This window comes from Sinocyclocheilus rhinocerous, unplaced genomic scaffold (assembly GCF_001515625.1).
Source record: "Sinocyclocheilus rhinocerous isolate Xijiao unplaced genomic scaffold, SAMN03320098_v1.1 scaffold1220, whole genome shotgun sequence".
In the NCBI taxonomy this organism is placed as follows: Eukaryota; Metazoa; Chordata; class Actinopteri; order Cypriniformes; family Cyprinidae; genus Sinocyclocheilus; species Sinocyclocheilus rhinocerous.
In genome coordinates this window covers 49,034-64,425 of record NW_015635579.1, presented here as the reverse complement: position 1 = coordinate 64,425, position 15,392 = coordinate 49,034, and the positions used below count along the sequence as shown (strand labels likewise).

At 42.0% G+C, this 15,392-nt stretch overlaps 1 protein-coding gene across 1 annotated transcript in view; it reads left to right on the top strand.

Annotated features, from left to right (window-relative positions):
- Positions 1-2,419: 2,419 nt before the first annotated feature.
- The window catches only part of LOC107747353 (G protein-activated inward rectifier potassium channel 2-like), a 26,186-nt gene continuing 13,213 nt past the window's right edge, over positions 2,420-15,392 (top strand). The window contains exons 1-2 of the mRNA XM_016561821.1: positions 2,420-2,595; positions 12,878-13,796. Of these exons, the coding sequence (XP_016417307.1) occupies positions 12,896-13,796 (901 nt within the window). The 5' untranslated portion in view covers positions 2,420-2,595; positions 12,878-12,895. The remainder of the gene's footprint in view (positions 2,596-12,877; positions 13,797-15,392) is intronic.

Below are 15,392 nucleotides of genomic sequence, written 5' to 3'. Positions count from 1 at the left end.
TTTTCTGTCTGATTTGTTTGTAGCGGATTTGGCATTATGATTGGTCCGATCGCCTGTCAATCAAACTCCTGGTGAAGGGCGCTAAAAGCCTGAATCATTGGACAGTCAGTATAGTCCAGCCCCTTTTTCGAGTCTTACGTCATGAAGAGAAGCGATGTCGTTGAGCGATTAAAGATTACAAGTGCAAATGAATTTTAAAAAAATAATGGTGTGCACAGATAAATCATTTATAATAAATACTTCAACATTGTGTAAAATAAATTAGAATTGTCATTTTTTATTTCATGGTGACTTTAAGCGTAATGATAATCTAAAAATGTGCTTCATGTGGTAACATCTACATTAAAAAAAAGTAAAAAATGTTAACATTATAAATATACTAGGCTACACCAACAAAACCAAATTTAAGGGGTAGAGCTAACTCTTTAACATAACAATTGCACATTACCACTTTTTTACAGTGGGAGGTAAACACTTAACGTAAAACTTTGCATGTTGTGTTCATATTCTGAGCTCTTCTGCAGATTTTGATCTTTTAATACCATTCTTAATGCATAAGCCATTTTAAGTGTAAAAATATTCACTTCGATTACGGTGCCGTTGTTTTAGAAGTACGGTGTTTATGAAAAGTGAAATGTGAGAGAAAATTGATTTTCCCTGGTTGTTGTTTTAGAACATTATTAAGCCACGTTTAGAGTTTTTCACTGCACTACCTTTGTGCTCGCGTCTTTTGCAGTGACACAGCATTCTAAAAACGCAGCGCTCAAGTCAAAAGAAGTTTAAAAGTTAAAAAAAAAGAGACCTTAAGCTTTTACCAAATTCCACTGATTTTGTGTCTTGTGTTTTTCATATCAAAACACGTTCTGTGTGATCTGTGAAGGCCTTTTAGAATGTCCTGCGACGGGGCCCCCAAAGGGTATGACAACCATTGTGTTTATGACATGTCACTGATATACATGTGTGCATCATTTTTTCTCTCTTATAGACACACATTCACCATCTGTTTTTGTTTGATTCTTTATTTCTTTATTGACAGATGATCGTATGTTTAAGCAGAACGAGACCCAAGTGTGAACCTGTCTGTCTCTCAGAACAGAACAGAAGATCTCTGATGCAGTGATCTGCTCCTAACCTGCTATTTCCTATCTGCAGGGAGTGTGTGTGTGTGTGTCTGTGTGTCTGTGTGTCTGTGTCTGTGTCTGTGTCTGTGTGTCTGTGTCTGTGTCTGTGTGTCTGTGTCTGTGTCTGTGTGTGTGTGTTCTGTGTCTGTGTGTCTGTGTCTGTGTCTGTGTGTCTGTGTCTGTGTCTGTGTGTCTGTGTCTGTGTCTGTGTGTCTGTGTCTGTGTCTGTGTGTCTGTGTCTGTGTCTGTGTGTCTGTGTCTGTGTCTGTGTGTCTGTGTCTGTGTCTGTGTGTCTGTGTCTGTGTCTGTGTGTCTGTGTCTGTGTCTGTGTGTGTGATTTGCGTGGCAGTCTGTTAGCGTGTGAAGGGCCTCCAGCTCTGGGGCCATCGGAGCAGCTGTTCCTGTCACTGTGTTGATCTGCAGTCATTATGCGCTCAGACCGAAGGGGGTGGGGACCCCTAAAAATATGATTAAAAACCAGGCTGTGTATTGTAAAAAACTATGTTCTATACTTTAAATAATTGTGTAAGTAGTAAAACAACACAAACGGGGCAAAAATGCGTTTTAAGTTTAGAAACATTTTGAGTCTCCCCTCCCTTGCCTCACAGTGCTTTGGTCCAAATGCCTGCTTTCCTCTTTTACATCACCTACACACACACACACACACACACACACCAGTCCGGTGAGAGAGAAGTCAATAGTTGTGGAACTCCAGTAAGTATAAGGCTGGCAAGGCTATTTTATTCACTTAAACATCGGATGAAGCGATTATTTTCTCTTTAATAGTGGGGTTAATTAGTGGGGTGTCTTAAGTAGTCTTTTCCAGCCAGTTTTCATAAGATGTAGTCAAGTATTGTGCATATTGTGCGAACCACCGCGATTATTTTAATTCGGATCGGGAGCCCGATTGTTCCGCTTCACGTTCCGAAACAGAGCTTTCAATGGTGTGAAAACGCAATTGGAATTGGATTCAGTTTAGATATGGCATATTGAAGAGTTTTTCAATGCATAAGAATTGGGCAGGGATTTTTTTTTTTTATCTTTTTTTCTTCTCCTCACTCTGTTCTCTCTCTTTCTTTTGTAGTTGTATGCACCTGTTCTGTATATTGTAATGTGAAGATGTATTGCTATGGCCAAGTTGTTTGTACATTAATGATTGTTCAATAAAAAAAATTAAAAAAAGAATTGGGCAGTTGAACACGGGGCTATTTTTATTTTATTTTTATTTTTTTTTTGCATTTTATCTAAGTGTGACAAAATCGGCATTATTTTACCTTTCTGCATCGTATCTCTCTCTCTCTCTCTCAGTCGGTCTCTGGCTCATTAGAGATCATGTCAGGATGGGAGGATGATGAAGATGATGGCTCTCTGGGTTTGAGCTGCGGGCTGGAAGGTGAAATCAGCGTCTTCTTCTTCATCACTGAAGACTGAACGAGAGGATGAAGAGCGAGTGAATGAATGAACGCGCTGTCTGGTACGTGTCGTATTTACTCCTTCATCACTGTAATCGCAGTTTCTCGTGTTTCTGAGGAGCATTGTTACTGAATGATGGCTAACATAAGGGCTGAGCGACGAGCCTTCGGTAATCTAAGAATCCTCCTCCTCATCACCACCATCGTCTTCCTCGCGGAGGAGCAACAGTGATGAAGATCGCGGAGTGACAGAGAAGCGCTTCTGTAAAACATTTACGAGCTTTTCTCTTCCCGACGTATGTGTGCGGATCTGAAATCTTGCGCTCGTCTTTAATGTCCATCATCGGCTCGCTTTGAGTGGGTTGTGTCTCCATGAAGACGGTCCTGTTTCAGCTTCAGGACCTCAAACTCTTCATCCCTGTGTCTGATGAGGATCCTAGCGAAGGCCTACATGAGCTAAACCTTGATATTTAGTCAAGCTTTGGGAGTTTAACTTCCTTTAAACTCTAAACAATCAGCCAAAGATTTGAAGGCAGTAATAAGCATTTTCATAAACGAGGTTTCAATATTCATCAGACATTAAAGCAAAGTATTGTAAAAGCATTAACAAACTACTACAATAGGCCATGAATAAAGACAGAAGCTTGATTATTTTCGTGGCATATTACAGATGTGTTAATCACATATTTTCTGTATTATGTAACATGTCGCCTTAATTACAAATGTTCATTAACTGGAAAATTTAGTGATAATATTTCAAAGTCATTTTTCTGCCGAATCCTTTCGTCTCTTTCCAGGTTAGTTTTCACACGGATACTTTACTCACGGCTTCTAATCACTATTAGTAGTGTTTACTTCAATGTTTCTAAATTGCAAAAATAGTTTTCATAGTGTTTTTGTCAGGTTTTCGATTACAAACATCTAAGCATTCTTAAATCAAGATACATTTACTGGAGAAGCAAAATGAGATATTAAGATAATATTAAGAGATATTTTGTTCGTTTTTGTTTAAAACAAGAGAAATATCTGCCAGTGGGGTAAGAAAAATAATCTTAATTCAAAGACAAAACAAGATCATGTTTCTAGTCCCATTGGTAGCTATTTTCTCTTATTAAAAAAAAAAAAATCAGAAAACAAAATTTAAGCAAAAAAAATCATTTTTTGCAGTGTAATATTTTAATCTTAATTCAAAGACAAAACAAGATCATGTTTCTAGTCCCATTGGTAGCTATTTTCTCTTATTAAAAAAAAAAAAATCAGAAAACAAAATTTAAGCAAAAAAAATCTTTTTTTGCAGTGTAATATTTCTTATGCGTCAAAAGAGATTCTAGTGCATTCAGTGAATTATAAATGCGATTTATCATAAAATAACCCACAAATGTGCAGTATGTTGTCATTTTTCATATAGTTACAGCAAAATACAAAGGAAAAATTAAAATTAGGAAGAAACTAAACAGCTTTACCGTAGATTCTTGTTAAAATACCAAGCGTAAAGTTATTCTCCTGAGGTCTGAAACACAACATGAACTGACAAACTGACAGATAGGGATTATTTTTAGCGCATCTTTATGATCTGAAATGATTCGTTTCAGTCTTTTTGAGTGGAACGTCTGCAAACCGGAAGAGCCTTGCACAATGGAAGACACCGTAGCCTCGTTGATAATAGCAACGTGAGAGCTCAGCTCAGTTTCCGCTGCGTTCCGTGCCTTCAGATTTTGGCAGCGACTCAAAGGTCCCTCACTGGTTTAATGACATGCACGAGCTCCTGATTAAATGAATGTCTGTTTGAGACGCAGATATCTTCTGCTGGTTATGATCATAGACTGTATGTGATCGAATTATTCTGTGCGGTCTGAACATGCCACGGGATTTGATTGTCACGCCTACGCAAGCGTCTGTGGAGCGTCTCTCGACCCGCAGGTTTGCAGATGTCAGGCCGAGCCGCTCGTTTCTCTCTGCGAGGTTCTAGTTTGGCAGGTTTGACGAATGTTCCCGACGGTTCTAGAAGGCTGAACGCTGCAGAACGCTGCCACTTCACTTGGCACATCGAGCATCTGCCGGTGTGAGCGCGGACGGACTGAGCCGTGTGTTGCCATGGCGATGATGGCTCATGTTTCCCAGCGAGAGAGAGAAAACTCCCTCCTCCACCAAACTCTTCAGGTCACCGGGATTTTGAACACTGAATGTGAAATAGAGCTGCATCAGCAACATTTTAGTGATGTTGCATTTGTTTCTGCCTCAGATGTGGCACTGACTTCAACACGAGCAGCAAAACATCACACTGGATGTGACATTGTTACTTTCATATTCGGAAATAAATCTCTGTTGTGTCTGATTTTGAGCAGCGTGACTTCAGGCCAGAGTAAATCATTTTTGTGTGTCAGTTTAACGCTACATTCGTCAATATTTATGACAGCAGAAGTCTAAAGTTATTCTAATGCCATATCATCATAATGAAATCTGATGATGATCAGGAGTGTTTTTCTCATGCTGGTGAGGTTTGTGTTTTTATGTTTACTCTGCTTTTTAAATGTAAACTTTACATTAGACTTTTCTAGGTATTTATGACTGGTTATAGATACTGTAAATCACACACTAACACTAGCTGAAAACATTCTGTTTTTACAGCTTTATTTACTTTTAATTTAATTTATACAGTTTTTAGAAATGAGGATGTTCCTAAAATGAGGTTTTGTAAGGTCTACTAATTTTTAGATACAAATTTGCCCCCATAATATGGTTATGTAGGTACGCACACACACGCACACACACGCACACACACACACACACACACGCACACTCACACTCACACACACACTCACACACTCACACACACACACGCACACTCACACTCACACACACACTCACACACTCACACACACACACGCACACTCACACTCACACACACACTCACACACTCACACACACACACGCACACTCACACTCACACACACACTCACACACTCACACACACACACGCACACTCACACTCACACACACACTCACACACTCACACACACACACGCACACTCACACTCACACACACACTCACACACTCACACACACACACGCACACTCACACTCACACACACACTCACACACTCACACACACACACGCACACTCACACTCACACACACACTCACACACTCACACACACACACGCACACTCACACTCACACACACACTCACACACTCACACACACACACGCACACTCACACTCACACACACACTCACACACTCACACACACACACGCACACTCACACTCACACACACACTCACACACTCACACACACACACGCACACTCACACTCACACACACACTCACACACTCACACACACACACGCACACTCACACTCACACACACACTCACACACTCACACACACACACGCACACTCACACTCACACACACACTCACACACTCACACACACACACGCACACTCACACTCACACACACACTCACACACTCACACACACACACGCACACTCACACTCACACACACACTCACACACTCACACACACACACGCACACTCACACTCACACACACACTCACACACTCACACACACACACGCACACTCACACTCACACACACACTCACACACTCACACACACACACACTCAAACACACACTCACACACACACTCCTACACTTTGTCATAATTGCTCTTTAGATTTACTTTTGCTGTGAATCATAAATAATGTAATTGTTTAAGATTTTGATGTCAGTTAGGTGTAGATGATGATACCATATTAAACGTTTTGTAATTTGATGATGGTCTTGCGATGATCTGGATTGTGTTTTAAAGATGCTCAGTTTCAAAGCTTTGAGTGGCGTTTGTCAATCATCTCAAGATCTGCTCTTGTAATCTTGATGTCGACGCTCCTGTGAGTTTTTGCGGGGGTTTTTTTTATTCGCGCCGCCCACAGATCTCCTCCAGCCCACCGTGATGCTGGTTCTGCACCAGAAGCCCAGCGAGACTGAAGAAATATGAAATATTTAACGCAGCCCGTGCTCACAGTGACCTACTGAGGGAGAGCGAGCTGTTTATCAGTGCCAGAAATAGACTTCATGTTGAGAGGAACCAGAGACGCCGCGGTGCGCTGTGATGGACGCGCCATGTTCTCGTGATGAGAAACCGCACGACTGACTGGCGTTTCCAGTGCGTTTGTGCTGAGTCAGCCGGTGTGTGAATTACCCAGCATCCCTCAGACGCATGAGGCTCAGGTGAGCTGCTGTGTGTTCAGGTGTGTGTGTGTTTGCACAGTGATTACGGCCGTGTTCAGCAAACAGGAAGCCGTTCTTCTGTCCGTAGTGACACCATTATGCAGCGATGCTTCATCGGGTCTCTGTGAGAGTGTGAACTGTGAACTCTCACCGTGTGCTGAAAGGTCAAAGGTCACCGCCTCAACATCAGCGTGTTTGTTACGTCACACTGAAACCAGATGACGCCCTTAAAGGAATAATTCACAATGAAACTTCTGTCATTTACTCCAAACCTGGATGAGTTTCTTTCATCTGTCGAGCACAAAAGAGATGTTTTGAACAATGTGTGTGTAACCAGACAGTTGCAGGTCCACACTGACTTCCACAGTATTCTTTTTCTTACTATGGAAGTCAATGGAGACCAACAACCGCTTGGCTGCCCATGTTCAGTGACTGTTGTCAGTGTTGGTGTAGATCTACAGACTGTCGCTCAGCCGCTGAAATGCGCCACTCGTGAAGCTGCGGCTCTGAGCGCTGGTTTGGGTTGGTTTAATGCGTGCAGCTAACCGTGTAATTGCATGTGTTGTCAGTGTGTGTGTGTGTGTAATGGTGGTCAGCCGGTTTAACTGGGTTAAGTGTTATTGCCGTTTACATGGAGTTGGTAGTTTCAGATTGGAGTGTTTAATTGTTAATCACTGTTTTATTCGTTTATTTATAAACGTGCTGTGGTCCTGATGATGATGATGGTGGTGGTGGTCTCTGCAGCTGCATTCATGCATTCAGCAGAGGCTTTTATCCAGGGTTTGTTCAGCTCATGGTTATGTGAATGCAGTTTGGTGTGTGATTGTGATGAAGGATCTTCATGACGTCCGGCAGAAGCTGCGGTGGTGTGTGTGTCCAGCTTCACATCAGACACTTGAGAGCAGCACCACAACACTGTAAAATGATTTAAACCTTGTAAAACATGTACTTGAAGTACTAGTCCGTTAGTGTTAGCTGAACACGTCAGCAAATTAGCCCAAATATCTAATCAGCATTTACACAGACACATGGGCTGGTAGGAGTGTAACGCTACACAAAATGATGGTTTGTACTTTGTCTTTAAATAAAATAGTGTCAATAATGCTGAAAAACACTTCATACTGCAGTTTATGCTATAGGAAGTGCTTGCACTTTTATATGCTAAATATTTGAGCAAAATGTATTTTTTAGTCAGAATTTTTGCACTGCATCTGTTTGACACGCATGCATGCAATAATGCTTCTTCAGTGAACTTTAACAGAGAGTCATTTGCTGTAGGACAAGCCTTTATGCAATATGAATTACTGGTGTGTATTTCTAATGTTTACAGATAATGATACAACTGTAAGATGTTAGTTATGCACTGAGAAAAACAAATGCCTCAAATGCATTCAGCAGCAAACCGCTTTAAACTGCATGCTAAGTGAGTTTGAAACACTTCATATAAAGCACGTCTCATGTTTAGGACACTATTTCCTGAAGCAGATCACTCTGATATTGTGAACGCGTCTGAAAAATAATAAAGTACACAAAGTATATCACTATAGATAGTCGTCTCATCCTATAATCAGAGTTTAAAACTGCGACATGACACACACAACAGTTCTGCACGTGCAGTGGTGAAAACAACACTGTATTTGTTTGGTACACATGCGCTGAACATTTTCAGGATACAAAATACTGTACAGGACATGCATGCAGGTTCATTAGGGGCTGTGTTCCAGTGGGCAGATGTGTGTGTGTGATCATGAGAAGCTGTCTGTCTGTCTCACGCAGATGTCAGGCCGTCCTGTGTGTGATGGTTGATGTGTTTCCGTCTGTGATGTGTGCTGCGATCATGAGTTGAGCTTTAACTGAGATCAGAACGAGCGTCGGACACGGGGGGTGATTTTCTCTGAAGCTACTCTTGGACTCAATCAATATGTGCTGCAAACGCGTGTTGATCCTTTCCAGCTCTCAGGAGGATCGCACTCACACCTCATCTGTGTCTCAGAGGGCCGTCGCTGCCGTCATCGCTCACAGCTACAGCTGCTCTCCAGTCCATCTGTCTCTCAGCCTGTCTGTCTGTCTGTCTGTCTCTCAGCCTGTCTGTCTGTCTGTCTGTCTCTCAGCCTGTCTGTCTCTCAGCCTGTCTGTCTGTCTCTCAGACTGTCAGACTGTCTGTCTGTCTCTCAGCCTGTCTGTCTGTCTCTCAGCCTGTCTGACTGTCTGTCTGTCTCTCAGCCTGCCTGTCTGTCTCTCTGTCTGTCTGTCTGACTATCCGTCCGTCCGTCCGTCCGTCCGTCTGTCTGTCCGTCTGCCTGCCTGTCTGTCTGTCTGTCTCTCAGCCTGTCTGTCTGTCTCTCTGTCTGACTATCCGTCCGTCCGTCCGTCCGTCTGTCTGTCTGCCTGCCTGTCTGTCTGTCTATGGTAATGTGTTCATTGTCTCCTGCATCAGTCTTTGTCTTCTCAATGGCTTCATGAATATGAGTCTCTCTCGGTTTTTGTTCAATGTTATTTATGTCGTGTCCATTTTGTTGTCCGCTGACACAAAGCATACGGTTTATTCTCTGAATAAATATGAGTGGATCTGAATGAGGCGTTAAAACACAAATTGGTGTGTGTGTGTGTGTGTGTGTTAATTTTCTCTCCCTGTGGGTTGTAAAGCAGGTTGTCCAGCTTGCTAATGGATCGATGGCTGCAGAGAGAGAGACAGACGCACAGATGGGCTTGTTTGATCAGGTTCATATAATCTTGTCACGGTTCTCTTCTGACACACCTGTACGTCTGCGATTCCTTTTCATCCTGAGCAGGTGCACATGGATTCAGAGCTGTAGCACGTCTGTTTTTCTCCTGAGTGACAGTGAGACGAGACACACGGCGCTCAGACCAGAGTGAGACAGGAACAGGAAATACACCGCAGAGAGACACATGTGAACATGACTCAACACGGGACAGAGAGAGAGAGCGAGAGAGAGAGAGAGTGCTGGGCTCAGGTGACGGCTGTTAGAGAGAGTTAATTAATCACATCAGTAAATGTTTACACACACACACACACGACTGAGCATCTCACTGGATTCTCTTTTCTCATGCGACCTTGAACATTTTCAGTAAACTTGAAAAATAACTTTCAGTCATTTGTGCCTGAAAATTTCCAAACAATATTTAATCTTATCATTTCATCTGAAGAGGATACGTCTGAATTAACCGTGTAAAGCCTGACATATGAAATAATACTCCGAAAAAACTATTTTTTTTAAATGCAGCAGTTTATTGACAAAATATATAAAAAAATATTGCATGGGTGTTTTTGTTGAGTATCATATTTGATGCATCAGGCTTTTATGGCTCGTATAGACTGATACAGTGAGAATATGGAGGAAAACACAGCTAAGTTTTATTCAGAGACTCAAACTGAGCAAAAATATGTATTTGCTGCAGATGCTGATATTTATATGATGAAATTCTGCTGCTTGTGATGTAAACAATGAGATCTTTATAACAATACAGCAGATACTGACATAGTGTGAGTGTGTGTGTGTGTGTGTGTGTGCGCGCGTTTTTGTGATTTATGAGGACATTTTGAGTGTCCCCATATTTCAAAAGGCTTATAAATCATTCAGAATTAGTTTTTGGAAAATCAAAAAATGCTGAAAGTTTCCTGTGAGGGGTTTAGGTGTAGGGTGATACATGGGTATGACATAGGTATTACAGCGTTTTTGTGATTTATGAGGACATTTTGAGTGTCCCCATATTTCAAAAGGCTTATAAATCATTCAGAATTAGTTTTTGGAAAATCAAAAAATGCTGAAAGTTTCCTGTGAGGGGTTTAGGTGTAGGGTGATACAGTTTGTACAGTATAAAAACCATTACGCCTATGGAGAGTCCCCACAATTCACAAAAACAAACCTGTGTGAGTGTGTGTGTGTGTGAGAGAGTGTGTGTATCAAAAAATGCTGAAAGTTTCCTGTGAGGGGTTTAGGTGTAGGGTGATACAGTTTGTACAGTATAAAAACCATTACGCCTATGGAGAGTCCCCACAATTCACAAAAACAAACCTGTGTGAGTGTGTGTGTGTGTGAGAGAGTGTGTGTGTGAGTGAGTGAGTGAGTGAGTGAGTGAGTGTGTGTGCGTGCGTGTGTGTGTGTTTGTGATGCACTGCCAATTGAATTACCTGTCTGTCTGTTGTCTGTTGCTGCCAGTGATTGGTGACACCAGAATTAGTCTTCAGAGTCTGTCTCTCTGTCTCTCTGTCTCTGGAGATAGATGGGGGATGCAGGAAGAAATTGAGGTAAAGAAAAAAAAAGTCATTCAAATATGAAAAGATAAGAAATTCATAAGACAGCTTTTTATTATTCGCCATATTACATTCAGAGCACACAAGCAATGAGATGTGTGAGGCCAGAGTTCACCAACGTACAGTAACCCGCAGAAGGCACCAGAGCTCGTGGTGATGGTAGAACGTTAGAATCGGGTCAGTTCAGATGAGCGATCAGCGAAGCTCACCAGTAGACATGTCTGCACAAGTGTGATGGGAGGCTTTCATTGGCACTTTCTCATCTCAGACACTTCATTTAGATAAAAACACACTCCTTGTCTCTTGCTCTTTCTCTCAACCTCCCATGAAGCACCATAGAGTTGCGCAGTATACCGGTACTTGAAAAATACAGTATATATTATATTTCAAATTGGTCTGAATCCACTCAACAGCGCTGAAATGCTAGAGCTCGCTTTTTGTATGTAATATACATTTGTCATGCTGCTAACAGCACATTGCAAAGTTTCTTTTAAATGGTGGATTGAACCCGAAACTGCGATGATTGACAGTGATAACCAAAGCAACAGACGGGACAAAAACCTGATTCTGAATGTCAAAATAGATCTGTGCTTTAAGTCTGGAGTGTAAATGCAAACTAATAGATCTGCCAGTTGTTCTATGTAATGTGTAATGTGTTATTTTTTTGTATTGGAAGATTCCACTTTTGGTGTAATTTAATAATAGTCCAATAATAATACAAAATGTAACTGTATCACTTCAGTTTTACTGAGTATGGAACACTGAGAAGTGATGTTTATGTGGTTTATATGTTTATGCTTGAAAACAAGCCACACATTACTGCAGTTTCAAGCAGTGCTCTTAATCAGAGATGCACCAAATCCAATTTTTCCCGATTTTCTTTCTAAGAACTATAATTGACAGCATATACAAACAAAAATGTATTCTTTTTTCAATGCAAAAAAATTATTTAAATAATAAAATAAATTATTAAACATTACAATCTGGACTAAGTTACAGATGTTCTCTCAAAATAAAGTGCTCTGTGTCTGGAAAGAGGTAGAAGTGAGTTACTCTATATAACAAAACAGATATCATTTCCCACTATGTTTATAAATGGTCATTTTTTCCCCTAGCCTTATTAAATGTGTCATCTTTCTCATCAAATTCTTACATTGTTTCAATTAATTCAGAATAATAAGAAACTGTAGAGTTGTTAACATTCAAATGAAATCAGTATCAACAAACTCCATCTTTCCACTGCAGCAAACACAGATCTGAAGTGGTCTTAATATGACGCAGAGCTGCTATGAACAGCAATGATACAGTGTTTCCTTGGTTACCGCTGTAAACAAAGCAGAGCTGCGCTTATGAACGCTACATTAATATGCATTGTTCAGAAGCAAGATGAAAAGAAAATACCACGTAAACTTTTCTAAAGACAGTCAGTTCCCCTCAGAGATACATTCGTATAAACTCCTACTCCAATTGTATCGCGATTTGTTTAGCATCTCAACCGATTTGAATCATCACATATTTGAATCGGTTTTCGACCGGCTCACAGTTCATCGTTGCATCCCTACTCTTAATAATAATGTTTTTAATTCAGTTATCTTTTGAGGCTGTTTGATTGTCACCTATGGTATCGATTTAGTATATTCTGGTATCGTACCAAAGCCAAAATTGTGGTATCGAGCCAACCCTAAAGCCCCATAAAATCTGCACTCTGATATGATGTGCTAAAGATGGAGGTAAATGGGCTTTGGTGATGCTCTGTGTTTTGAGGACTGATGGGCCCACAGCGGCTCCAGGTAATCAGGCCCAGTCTGATCCCGTCTCTCTCTCTTTCTCCTTCCAGAACCTTCCAGAAATCCAGATGGAGCAGGATGTCGAGAGCACCGTCACGGTCCGACAGCCCAAGCTGCCCAAGCAGACGTGGGACGACGTCCCCAAACCGCTGCAAGACAGGGAGCGCACCAAGCAGAAGATCCAGCGCTACGTCCGCAAAGACGGCAAGTGCAACGTGCATCACGGAAATGTGCGGGAGACCTACCGCTACCTGACGGACATCTTCACCACGCTGGTGGACCTCAAGTGGAGGTTCAACCTGTTCATCTTCGTGCTGGTTTACACCGTGACGTGGCTGTTCTTCGGCTTCATGTGGTGGCTGATCGCATACATACGAGGAGATCTGGAGCACATAGGAGACAACCAGTGGACTCCTTGCGTCAACAACCTCAACGGCTTCGTGACGGCGTTCTTGTTCTCGATAGAGACGGAGACGACCATCGGCTACGGCCACAGGGTGATCACTGACAAGTGCCCCGAGGGCATCGTGCTGCTGCTGGTGCAGTCGGTGCTGGGCTCCATCGTCAACGCCTTCATGGTGGGCTGCATGTTCGTGAAGATCTCGCAGCCCAAGAAGCGCGCCGAGACTCTGGTGTTCTCCACCAACGCCGTCATCTCCATCCGCGACGGCCGGCTTTGTCTGATGTTTCGCGTCGGAGACCTGCGGAACTCGCACATCGTGGAGGCGTCCATTAGAGCCAAACTGATCAAGTCCAAACAGACCAAGGAGGGAGAGTTCATCCCTCTCAATCAGACGGACATGAACGTGGGCTACGACACCGGAGACGACCGGCTCTTCCTGGTGTCTCCACTCATCATCTGCCATGAGATCAATCAGCACAGCCCCTTCTGGGAGATCTCCAAAGAGCACCTGGCCCATGAGGAGCTGGAGATCGTGGTGATCCTGGAGGGCATGGTGGAGGCCACAGGTACGCCACTGAAATCTGCAGTCATTTCATTACACTCAGAGATTACATTTACACGTTGTGGGTTTGGCAGATGCTTTTATCCAAAGTCGCTTGCATTGCAGGTATGCAGTGAATTGGTTCATGCATACCCTGGGAATCGACCCCATGACCGTGGCGTTTCTAGAGACGTGCTCTACTGTTTGCACTCAGAGATTACATGTACATGTAATGCATTTGGCAGATGCTTTTACACAAACCATTTGCATTGCATTGGAAGTATACATTTGATCAGTTCAAGCATTCCCTGGGAATCGAACGTGTGACCGTGGCATTGCTAGACATGATGTAATGTTTGAGTCCAATGAATTTCCTATAGCTGAAAGATTACATTTACAGATGCGTTTATCAGAAGGTTTTGTTCCGAGCAGCTTGCATTGAAGGTGTGCATTTGATCAGTTCATGCATTCCCGGGGAATCGAACCCATGACCATGGCACTGATATGAGTTACAGGATGCTTGTTGCATTAAATAGAAAAACAAAAAACTCCATATCTGATTATATTAAGCAGAACTCAGACTAAATGAGAAATATCAGATGTCTAATTCCCAGCATGCTTTGCTTTGGACTGCACACGGAGAGTAGATGTTGCAGTGTAATGTTCTGTTGTGTTGGAGTTTGCTGAAGAGCCTGCAGTGAGCTCAAGAACAGGCAGATGAACATTGAGATTATATTGATACTGCATGTTGCTTTTTTTGTAATTGCACATACCAGTGCATGCATGTGTGCTATCGCTAGGCAATAGAGTGAAGTTTCAGATAGTATTTGAATTATAGTGTGGTTTATTTGAGAGAAATTTGAAGCAGTTGGTTTAGGTTAACTCATTGGATTTTACAGTACTGCTGTACTCGTCACTGACAGAATACTTGTGACAGCGTTATCACAATATTAAGAACTGTGATGTGTTACAGTAACGTTAAAACAGATGTGATCATGTTACTGGTACATGAGGATTACAAGCAGAATAACTAGCATTCACCAGCAGTAAAACATTGAGTTAATGTTTCTTATAGAGCCGTTCAGATCTAAACGCTTCTGCTAGAATGACTCGATCTAAACATATTTTATTTGTGTCGCATGTTTTGATTATCACTGCATCATTCCCAGATTTCCACTCGAGTGATTTCAGAGGTTTCGTCATTGCACTATTATTCTAACACGAGGAATGAGGAGAGCGTCCAAACCTTTGACTAGTTGCAGTGTGTACTGATGAAAAACCATGTTCAGTGCAGTATGGAGTACCTCAAGGCTCAGTACTAGGGCTGTTACTTTTCATGCTTTACATGTTACCCCTGGGAGATATCATCAGGAAACACGGTGTTAGCTTTCACTGTTATGCTGATGATACTCAGCTCTATATTTCATTGCCAATTTGAAAAACTAACGGAATGCATAGTCGATATAAAAAACTGGATGACAAGTAATTTCTTACTGCTAAATTCTGAAAAACCAAAGGTGTTAATTATCGGACCTTAAACCTCCGCATGTAATAACCTAGAACACTGTCTAACACTTGATGGCTGCTCTGTCAATTCTTCGTCATCAGTTAGGAACCTAGG